The sequence below is a fragment of the Colobus angolensis genome, unplaced genomic scaffold (genome assembly GCF_000951035.1).
Source record: "Colobus angolensis palliatus isolate OR3802 unplaced genomic scaffold, Cang.pa_1.0 Scaffold222, whole genome shotgun sequence".
Lineage (NCBI taxonomy): Eukaryota > Metazoa > Chordata > Mammalia > Primates > Cercopithecidae > Colobus > Colobus angolensis.
Genome location: NW_012115400.1, coordinates 1,002,490 through 1,014,254, shown reverse-complemented (window position 1 = coordinate 1,014,254; position 11,765 = coordinate 1,002,490). Strand labels below are relative to the sequence as shown.

At 41.5% G+C, this 11,765-nt stretch overlaps 1 protein-coding gene across 1 annotated transcript; it reads left to right on the top strand.

Annotated features, from left to right (window-relative positions):
• Positions 1-1,852: 1,852 nt before the first annotated feature.
• On the top strand, positions 1,853-2,728 carry LOC105513069 (olfactory receptor 2AE1). Its single transcript, XM_011943853.1, has one exon. It carries the CDS (start codon positions 1,853-1,855, stop codon positions 2,726-2,728), a length of 876 nt encoding a protein of 291 aa, XP_011799243.1.
• The last annotated feature ends 9,037 nt before the right edge of the window (positions 2,729-11,765 follow it).

The following is an 11,765-nucleotide window of genomic DNA, read 5'->3' as shown; positions in this document are numbered from 1 at the left end:
TCTGAATCGGGTTGTGGTTTTCTATTGGCTTACATCATGGGACATGAGAGTGCACCCTAGAAAATCTGATTGCAGACATAATTCTCCTTATCCTCATCATATAATAGTAACTGAGTTTCCCGTTGCTAGTCAGAATCAGTCTCATTAGCCAATAGAGTAACCTTAATTGCCTATGCATTCAGTTCTATGAGAAGTGCCAAGTGGCACGGTGGCAGTCTTAACTATGAGAAAATGGGATTATTGTTGTGACACCTGGTGGAAGAATTTCTCCCTTTGGAACTAAGACCTCTAAAACAGTAGAACCTAAAAGTGAAGGGATAGAAAGCTAAAATTTTGCTGGTGGGTCACAGTTACAGAGACTATAGTGAGAGGACTCGTTCTCACTTCTACCTGGTGATTTCTGGTTCCATGAATCTTGCTATGGGAGGAACAGCAGGATAAGTTGAATGCAGATTTAGAGTATATTTCGCATCCTGGAGGACATTGCCCCAGCACCAAAAAGTGTTGCCAACCAGACGGTCTTCAAAAGGCCTTCCCTTGGATTCTCCTTTAGTTTTTCTGACTTCTGGGTCAGGTGTGTGCCTTCTTTTTTTTTTTTGAGACGGAGTCTCGCTCTGTCGCCCAGGCTGGAGTGCAGTGATGCGATTTCCGCTCACTGCAAGCTCTGCTTCCCGGGTTCACACCATTCTCCTGCCTCAGCCTCCGGAGTAGCTGAGACTACAGGTGCCCGCCACCATGCCCGGCTAATTTTTTTTATTTTTAGTAGAGACAGGGTTTCACCGTGTTAGCCAGGATGGTCTTGATCGCCTGACCTCATGATCTGCCCGCCACGGCCTCCCAAAGTGCTGGGATTACAGGCGTGAGCCGCAGCGCCCGGCCAGGTGTGTGCATTCTTAATCGGACCATTAACAAGCGCCCCAGCTTCTGCAGGATATCCACACCACCAATTTCAGAGGCAACAAGAACTGACATGGGTGTGAATCTGCCTTTGTGGGGTTACAGCTCATGCTTGTGGGTTCCAGCATGCCTTTGATCTGCCACTTTTTATATCCATTTTTTTTCCTGACTACTTGCCCTCTGGACTTAAAGTTCCAGCATCAGACACAAAGGTAACAGCCATGCATAGATGGCCTAACCAGCTTCCACAATTGTATGAGAGAAATCTCTTAGTGTTTTAACTTTTCTAGTAAAATCCTCACTGATAAAATAAACAACCCCCTCAAGGTTTGCCCCAAACTCTGTGTGTGTGTGTGCAGAGAGAACTTAAAAATCTGCCTTCACAAACATGATCACTCTGAAATCTCAGAATATCTAGACTCTAGTAAGTATCAAACTTCAAGTTTCTTCTCATTAAGAAAGACATATGTGTGTGTGTGTGTGTGTACGTATGTGTGTTTTGGAAGCACAGGAAGTAAATGGTGAATAAATATATACACACACATACATATAGATACACACATACACACATATATATCTTTCTTAACGAGAAGAGACTTGAAGTTTGATAATAGAGTCTAGATATTCTGAAATTTCAGAGTGATTATGTTTGTGAAGGCAGATTTTTAAGCTCTCTTTTAAATAAAGGTTATTTCAATAATTAGAGAGGTTGAATAACTAGCAATGGAAACATTTTTTTTTTCTTTCACAGGTTCTGTCTTCTATCAAAAGATGCTTTTCGTCGGGTGTGCTGGACCCCATTATTTCTAGTCACAGCCTTTATCTCCACTCTCTCTTACCCCAGGGACTGAGAAAGGGAATAACGTGGCAGAGGAATCAGACCTCTCTGGCAGACTTCATCCTTGAGGGGCTCTTTGATGACTCCCTTACCCACCTTTTCCTTTTCTCCTTGACCATGGTGGTCTTCCTTATTGCCGTGAGTGGCAACACCCTCACCATTCTCCTCATCTGCATTGATCCCCAGCTTCATACACCAATGTATTTCCTGCTCAGCCAGCTCTCCCTCATGGATCTGATTCATGTCTCCACAACCATCCCTAAGATGGCTACCAACTACCTATCTGGCAAGAAGTCTATCTCCTTTGTGGGCTGCGCAACCCAGCACTTCCTCTATTTGTCTCTGGGTGGTGCTGAGTGTTTTCTCTTCGTTGTCATGTCCTATGACCACTATGTTGCCATCTGTCATCCACTGCGCTATGCTGTGCTCATGAGCAAGAAGGTGGGACTGATGATGGTTGTCACGTCATGGTTGGGGGCATCCGTGAACTCCCTAATTCACACAGCGATCTTGATGCACTTCCCTTTCTGTGGGTCTCGGGAAGTCTACCACTTCCATTGTGAGTTCCCAGCTGTTGTGAAGCTGGTGTGTGGCGACATCACTGTATATGAGACCACAGTGTACCTCAGCAGCATCCTCCTTCTTCTCCTCCCCATCTTGCTGATTTCTACATCCTATGTCTTCATCCTTCAAAGTGTCATTCAGATGCGTTCATCTGGGAGCAAGAGAAATGCCTTTGCCACTTGTAGCTCCCACCTCACGGTGGTTTCTCTTTGGTTTGGTGCCTGCATCTTCTCCTACATGAGACCCAGGTCCCAGCGCACTCCATTGCAGGACAAAGTTGGTTCTGTGTTCTACAGCATCATTACCCCCACACTGAATCCTCTGATTTATACTCTCTGGAATAAAGATGTAGCTAAGGCTCTGAGAAGAGTGCTGAGGAGAGACGTTATCACCCAGTGCATTCAACGACTGCAACTGTGGTTGCCCTGAGTGTAGAGTGGAGTAGGATAAGCTCCTTAAATTAATTCATGTAAACCTGTAAGGTTTTTCAGGGAGCTAGCTCCCTTATGCTGTTTTACTACTGGAAGAAAAACACGTTTAACACACAATTCCAATATTCCACCTTGGTGTCAGGTATCCAAGCACTGTGGAGAACATTTCAGTAGATCTTTAGAGAATTAGGGAAAACTTTAAAAAAATTCCTTTTGAAAGAGGACATATAAAGGTCAGTGACACCCTGAAAAAAAGAAGGCAAGATAAAGATATAAGGGCCCTTATCTATTATTATTTTTATTAACAACAAATATATAAAACATGCCACCAGAGAATATTTATGGAGCATAAAATGGGAGTGTGTTGCTTACTTTTGGAAATATGGGAAGTAAATGGTGAATCATGGCTGTTTGAAAGGGAGGATGCATGATATAAAAGTTATATATATATATATATTTTTTTTTTTTTTGAGATGGAGTCTCTCTCTGTCACCTAGGCTGGAGTGCAGTGACACGATCTCCGCTCACTGCAACCTCTGCCTCCTGGGTTCAAGTGATTCTCCTGCCTGAGCCTCCTGAGTAGCTGGGATTACAGGCACGCGTCACCACGCCTGGCTAATTTTTGTATTTTTAGTAGAGACGGGGTTTCACCATGTTGGTCAGGCTGGTCTTCAACTCCTGACCCCAGGTTATCCACCTGCCTCGGCCTCCCAAAGTGCTGAGATTACAGGCGTGAGCTACTGCACCCAGCCCTAACAGTTATATTCTTAGACCCTTAGAGTTCCTTGAATCACAGTGTGTTAGAATTCGTAAGGGAAAGAATAATGCATTTTGTATGCATAGATAATAATATATAACATAATTCTTGTAATACTTGTTGTGTTTAACAGATATTTGTTGAGTGCCTAGTATGATCCAGGTGGTAAACTAGATGTTTGGAATTTACATTGTGAAACTTAAGATTTTTTATACATCTGCTTGTGCTTTTCTTTGGTTTACCTTGGACCTGTCATATCAGTAGGGATATTAACTTTTGTTATTTCACAGACTGAAAATACCTTTCTGTTCTTTGAGGGTTTTTAGCCTTGTGATTTGGAATCAGAATGATCTGGAGGAGAGTCTGCCACTTGCTAACAGTGGGATACATGGCAAATTACTTAACCTCTCAAGGCCTCAGTAATCCTATGTGTTTAATGAAAAAAAAAAAAAAGGGTGACCTGAGATTTTGTGTTAGTTGTGAGTATTGGTTCCAAGCAAGAGAAATGGACTCTGAACGATACAAGCAGAAAAGAGGCTTATTGAACGGATGTTGGGAAGATGCCAGAATCAGTGGGAGCACTAAAGAACCAGATTTGGAGACTATTACTCCCATATCCATTTACTGCCAAATTGTCCACAGAGTAAGTCCAAGAAGAGGCCAGTAGTAGAATTCATCCAATGGGGACAAGATTATTTGGGTTTAACAATATGGGGGAGGACTGACACAGGTCGTCATAACCGTCTAATCTGCAGGGATCTCTTATAATCTTGCTCTTGAAATTATTCCTCTCTCTCCTGCATTATAAATTTTCACTGTCTACTTGATCAATACCATCAGCCTGCAGACATACCTTTATGACTGTCATCTTAAAAAGAAACTTCCTCTCAACCCTGGAAAGTCTAAACCAAGCTCGTTCAACCCATGTACAGCATGCTGTATGTGGCCCAGGAAGGCTTTGAATGCGGCCCAACACAAATTCATAAACTTTCTTAAAACATTATGAGATTTTAGTATTTATTTATTTATTTTTTAGCTCATCAGCTATCATCAGTTTTAGTGTATTTTATGTGTGGCCCAAGATAATTCTTCTTCTTCCAGTGTGGCCTGCGGAAGCCAAAAGATTGGACGTCCATCCGTGGTCTAAACAGTCTTACAGAAGAATTCCTTGAAACAGTTTTCTTTTTTTTTTGAGACAGAGTCTCACTCTGTCACCCAGGCTGGAGTGCCGTGGCGTGGTCTCCACTTACTGCAAGCTCTGCCTCCTGGGTTCAAGCTATTCTCCTGCCTCAGCCTCCCAAGTAGCTGGGACTACAGGCGCCCGCGCCATGCCCGGCTAATCTTTTTTTTTTTTTTTTAATTTTTAGTAGAGACGGGGTTTCACCATGTCAGCCAGCATGGTCTCGATCTCCTGACTTAGTGATCCACCTGCCTCGGCCTCCCAAAGTGCTGGGATTACAGGCGTGAGCCACCGCGCCTGGCCAAAACAGTTTTTTTTACCTGTTATTTCCACTTTTTCTGCTTCCATATTCTCCTGAGCTCACTGCAGTTGGCTTTTGTCATCATCAATCTGTGGAAACCATTAGGATGATTGTCACAAATGGCCTCCTTGTGGCCACATTCAATGGCCAATTTTCAGTGTACCCAACAGCCTTTGACAAAGTTGATTATGCCTTCCTTTTTCAAACACTTTCTTCACTGAACACTACACTCAATTTAACTCCTACTTCATTGACTCTTCGTTTTCCATTTCTTTGCTTGAATGTTCTCATCATTTTGACTTTTTTATTTAAATTCTTTCATGTTACTTCCTTGTTCTCATGCTCTTCTATAGCAGCGATTCTCAAACATGAGTACACATTAGAATCATCTGAAGGTCTTATTAAAGCAGTTTGCTGGGCCCCAGTTCCAGGGTTTCTGATTCAGAGTTTCTGATTCAAAAACTCTGAATTTACATTTTTAATGAATCCTAAGTGGTGCTGATGCTGTTGATGTAGGAACTACATCTAGAAAATGTATTTTTCTTTCAGAATATCCAAGGTGACAATTTAGCAGATGAGTAAATTTAGCCTTCTGTGAACAGAGGAGAAAATAATCCCCCCTGACTCCCAACCCCATACTGCTTCCCTGTCTTCTCATGGAAGCCGTCCCCTCTTGTGTGGCCCATTGGAGTCACAATACTACAGCCCTGCTTTTGTCTGGTCACTGGAGTAACCCAAGAGTGGGGATATCAGCTCCATGGCAGGCAGCTGGAGGGGCTCATGACAACTCAGAACCCCATGGCTGTGCTCCTACTTACTCTCTCAGAGTGAGGGGCTTGCCCTTCTCTACTTTCTGTCTCAGGTTTCTCAAGAACACATCTCTATACTAGAGTATGATCAGGAGCATCTCAACACTCAAAGAATATGCAAGGGGAACTCTGGAATAAAAAAATGAATTCAGGCCGGGTGTGGTGGCTCACACCTGTAATTCCAGCACTTTGGGAGGATGAGGTGGGCGGATCACTTGAGGCCAGGACTTCGAGACCAGCCTGGCTAACATGGTGAAATCCTGTCTCTGCTAAAAATACAAAAATTAGCCAGATGTAGTGGTGCATGCCTGTAGTCCCAGCTACTCGGGAAGCTGAGGCAGGAGAATTACTTGAACCCGGGAGACAGACATTGCAGTGAGCCAAGATCGTACTCCAGCCTGGGCAACAGAGTAAGACTCAAAAAAAAAAAAAAATGGTGAATTTAGCACAATTGTAGGATACAAGAGCAACACATCAAAAGTCAAACACATTTCTACATGACAGCAATGAACATATGAAAACATATTATAAATGCTATATGATTTATAATCCCTCCAATTAAATCAAAAGACTTTAGCTATAAACCTAACAAAACATCTCACTGTCCTGAAACTAGGAAATATGCATGAGAGGAAGAAAGGAAGGAAAGGAAATGGAGAGGTATCCTGTGTTCATACGGTTAAGATTGTACATAGTAAAGATACAGATTTATTTCATATTGATCTGTAAGTTTATTTCAATTTGCATCAAAATTTCAGAAAGTTTATTTTTAGATATTGATGTTTATTCTGAATTGTATAGAAAGTCAAAGGACCAACAATAGATAAAATATTTCTGAAAAAAATAAATGAAGTGGGAGAAATCACTCGCAATGATGTTACTACTTACTATGCAGCTGCTATAGTCAAGACGCTGTGATCAGTGGGACAGAATAGAGAATGAGAAATAGATGCACACAAATAGGCCCAGCGGATTTTTTTTTTTTTTTTTTTGAGACGGAGTCTTGCTCTGTCACCCAGGCTGGAGTGCAATGGCATGATCTTGGCTCACTACAACCTTCGTCTCCCTGGTTCAAGCGTTTCTCCTGCCTCAGCCTCCTGAGTAGCTGAGATTACAGGTGCATACCACCATGCCCGGCTAATTTTTGTATTTTTCAGTAGAGACGGGGTTTCACCATATTGGTCATGCTGGTCTCGAACTCCTGAGCGGACCTTGTGATCCGCTCACCTCGGCCTCCCAAAATGCTGGGATTATAGGCATGAGCCACTGCGCCTGGCCTGATTTTTCTTTTCTTTTTTTTTTTTTAAAGATAGAGTCTTGCTCTGTTGCCCAGGCTAGAGTGCAGTAGCTTGAACTTGGCTTACTGCAACCTCTGCCTGCTGGGTTCAAGTGATTCTTTTGCCTCAGCCTCCCAAGTAGCTGGGACTATAGGCATGCGCCACCATGCCCAGCTAATTTTGTATTTTCAGTAGAGATGGGGTTTCACCATGTTGGCCAGGCTGGTATCGAACTCCTGATGTCAAGTGATCCATCGGCCTCGACCTCCCAAAGTGCTAGGATTATAGGTGTGAGCCACCATGCTCAGCCCAACTGATTTTTGATAGTAGTGCAAAAGCAATTCAGTGGAGGAAGGATAGCCTTTCCAAAAATGGTGTTGGAACAATGAATAGCCATAGGCCCCAAGAAATGAACCTTGATCTAAACCTGATACCTCACACAAAAATTAATGCAGAATGAATCATAGACTTAAACGTAAAGGATAAAACTATGTAACTTTTAGAAAAACAACAAAAACATTGGGGGTGGGGTGTGGTACACAAAGAATTTTCGGACTCAATACCAAGAACACAATTCATAACAGGAAAAATTGATAAATTGGTCCCCTCAAAATAAAGTTTTGCTTGATAAAAGTAATGAAAAAACCTTGTGAAAAAGAAAAGTTAAGCTACACATTGTGACTATAAAAGAAGAGCAGGTGAGAATCACGCGGGTCATAGGCTGATGGAGTAGTTCTGTATCTTGATTCTTCTGGGCATTATGCAAATCTACACATGTGATGAATTTGCATAGAGCTACACACACACACACACACACATACACATACACACAAATGAGGGCTCATAAAATTGGTGAAATCTGAATAAAGCCCTGTGGATTATGTCAATGTCAATTTCTTGTTACTAGAGTAATAAGAGTATACTATATTCATAGTTATGGAAGACATTAATGTTGGGGGAAACAGAATGAAGGGTACATGACACATCCCTGTACATTTTTGGAGCAACTTTCTGTGAGTATATATTTCCAAATAAAAATTAAATAATTATTTAAATTTAAAAAATGAATGTCTGCCCTCCAGTTTGGGAAGACAGAATAACATTCTTTCACTAGCACTGTTTTGATCATTGCTTTTATTTGCTTAATAAAAGCAATAAAATACTTGTTAAGAGGAAGGACAAGCAACACATTGCAACTCTAAAACAATAGCAGGTGAGGCCAGGCATGGCAGCTCATGTCTGTAATCCCAGCATTTTGGGAGGCCGAGGCAGGCAGATCACCTGAGGTCGGGAGTTTGAGATAAGCCTGGCTAACATGGTGAAACCCTGTCTCTACTAAAAATACAAAAATTAGCCAGGTGTGGTGGTGCATTCCTGTAGTCTCAGCTACTTGGGGTGGCGGGAGGGGGAGGCAGGAGAATCCCTTGAACTCTGGGAGACAGAGGTTGCAGTGAGCTGAGACTGCACTACTGTGCTCTAGGCTTGGTGATGGAGTGAGACCCTGTCTCCAAAAAAGCCCCCAAAACCAAAACAAAACAGCATGTGTAAAAAAAGCTGGCCAAAGCCCACCAAACCAAAATGGCAATGGAAGTGACCTCCGGTCATCCTCACTGATCTTTATACGCTAATTATAATGCATTAGCATGCTAAAGACACTCCCACCAGTGCCATGAGAGTTTACAAATGACATGGCAATGTCAGGAAGTTTCCCTATATGGTCTAAAAAGGGGAGGAACCTTCAGTTCTGGGAATTGCCCACCCTTTCCTGGAAAACTCATGAATAATCCCCCTTATTTAGCATGTAATCAAGAAATAACATAAAAATGGCCAAGGAGGAGCCTATGTTGCTGTTCTGCTCATGAAGTAGTCATTTTTTTATCCCTTTACTTCTTAAAAAACTTGCTTTCACTTTACTCTATGGACTTGCCCTGAATTCTTTCTTGTGAGTGATCCAAGAACCCTCTTTTGGGGTCTGGACTAGGACCCCTTTCTGGTAACATTATTGCTAATACTACATACTATATTAGGGTAATTTCTTCTTGTTGATGAAAAGAATCAAACTCTGTAAAATATTTGAAGAGATTTATTCTGAGCCAAATATTAGTGAGCATGTCCTGTGACATAGCCCTCAGGAAGTCCTGAGAACATATGCCCAAGGTGATAGGGGTGTATCTTGGTTTTATACATTTTAGAGAGGCATGAGACGTCAATCAAATATATTTCAGAAATACAATGGTTTGGTTCAGAAAGGTGGGACAACTCAACGTGGGATGTTGAGGGTGTGTGTGCTTCCAGGCAATAGGTAAATTTAAACATTTTCTGACTAACAATTGGTTGAGTTTGTTTAAAGACCTGGGATGGATAGAAAGGAAATGTTCAGGTTAAGATTTGAAAAAAAAAAAAAAAAAGGTTGTGGAGACCAGGGTTCTTTTGAAGTCTTATAGTGGCTGCCCTTAGAGACAACAGATGACAAATATTTCCCATTCAGACCTTTAAAAGGTGTTAGACTCTTACTTCATCTCTTCAGGATTGGGAGGGCCTGGAAGAAAAAGATCTAGCTACATATGAAAAGAGATTCTTTACAGATGCAAATTTTCCCCCACAAAGGACAGCTTTGCAGGACCATTCCAAGATATGGCAAAGAAACATGTTTTGGGGTAAAATATTTTGAGTTTCTTCTTTGTCACGTAATGTTATACCAAAGTCAGGTTGGAAAGTCAGTCACAATATATAGGGTTAAATAAAACCCATCTGATGAGAATTTATGGTTTGTAGGGCATGACTCCCTAGACCCCTTAGATAGGAATTTTGGCAAGATGAAAAAATCAAGGCCTAGTCCTCACTCTGGAAAAGTGGAGACCCATATACACAAAATAAGAAAAACTGGCCACATGGTTATAACCTGTCTCAACTAATTCCCTATGGTCATTTGGTTTATTTAATTACTTGCCTTTAAGCCTAGGTTCACGGCTCATAAGCATTAGCAAACTAGAGTTATCATATTACTATTAATTTTACTTTGTTTTTTCTTTTTAAACCTTGTATCTGTTACCAGTTAAATTTCTTTACATAAGTACAACTCCCAAGCAAATAGTGCTGGTCTAGCCTCTTGAGATGATTTTAAAAATGTCTGCAACACAGATAAAATTAGACAATAATTGACTTCAGGTAGACTTAGCCTGTTTATTGCAGCACTATTCGCAATAGCAAAGATTTGGAATCAGCCAAAATGCCCACCAATGATAGGCAGAATAAAGAAAATGTGGTACATATACACAATGGAATACTATGCAGCCATAAAAAGGAATGAGATCGTGTCCTTTGCAGGGATATGGATGAAGCTGGAAGCTGTTATCCTTAGCAAACTAACACGGGAACAGAACACCAAACACCACAAGTTCTCACTCATTAGTGTGAACTGAACAATGAGAACACATGAACACAGGGAACAACACACTGAGGCCTGTTGGGCGGGGGTGGGGGAGGTAGAGCATCAGGACCAACAGCTAATGCATGTGGGGCTTAATATCTAGGTGGTAGGTTGATAGGTGCAGCAAACCATGGCACCGCTTTACCTATATAACAAACCTTCATGTTCTGCACATGTATCCTGAAACCTAAAATAAAATAAAATAGAAACAAACACAACAAAATATCACTGCTCATTGATAATACTTTTAGTCACTCAAGAGCTCTGATGAAGATGACAAAAAGATTATTGTTGCTTTAATGCCTACTAACAAAACATCCATTCTACAGCTGTGGATAAAAGAGTAATTTTAACTTTCAAGTCTTATTATTTAAGAAATACATTTCGGCCGGGCGCGGTGGCTCACGCCTGTAATCCCAGCACTTTGGGAAGCCGAGGTGGGCGGATCACAATGTCAGGAGATTGAGACCACGGTGAAACCCCGTCTCTACTAAAATTACAAAAAATTAGCCAGGCGCGGTGGCGGGCGCCTGTAGTCCCAGCTACTCAGGAGGCTGAGGCAGGAGAATGGCAGGAACCCGGGAGGCGGAGCTTGCAGTGAGCCGAGATCGCGCCACTGCACTCCAGCCTGGGAGACAGAGCGAGACTCCGTCTCAAAAAAAAAAAAAAAAAAAAAGAAATACATTTCACAAGGCTATAGCCACTATAGATAGTGATTCCTCTGATGGATCTGGGCAAAGTCAATTGAAAGCCTTCTGGTAAGGATTTACTACTCTAGATGCCATTGAGAGCATTCATGAGCCATGGGAGGAGGTCAAAATATCAACATTATTTTGAAAATTTGGGAATATATAGCCCTATTTCTTTGGGATGAAGCAGAAAAGGAAAAGGAAGAATTCTGTGCAGCCTCTGATACAGGCTGAAACTGATGAATGCCTTTAGCTTTGCTGCTCAATCAATTGACTAATAAATCACATCTTATTCAGTGTTCATTATGTTAAAACATTTGAGAGTAAAAGGTGAAATAGAACAAGTATAGGAAAACGTGTTCCCTGCCTTCCAGTACTATCAGTTGAGATGATATATAACATTAAATCAAAACTAATAATGTAAAAATAAGTTCTTAAGTTGAATATTACCAAAATATGTGCTTCAAAAGAGGCCAAATGAAACTACAAATGTTTTCTAGACAATAGGCAATGTCACAGTGGTTTATTTATTTATTTATTTATTTATTTTTTGAGGCGGAGTCTTGCTCTGTCACCCGGGCTCGAGTGCGGT

What these genes read in the sequence shown, in the direction of transcription:
- LOC105513069 (XM_011943853.1), top strand. Translation starts at nt 1,853, where the DNA reads ATGGTGGTCTTCCTTATTGCCGTGAGTGGCAACACCCTCACCATTCTC.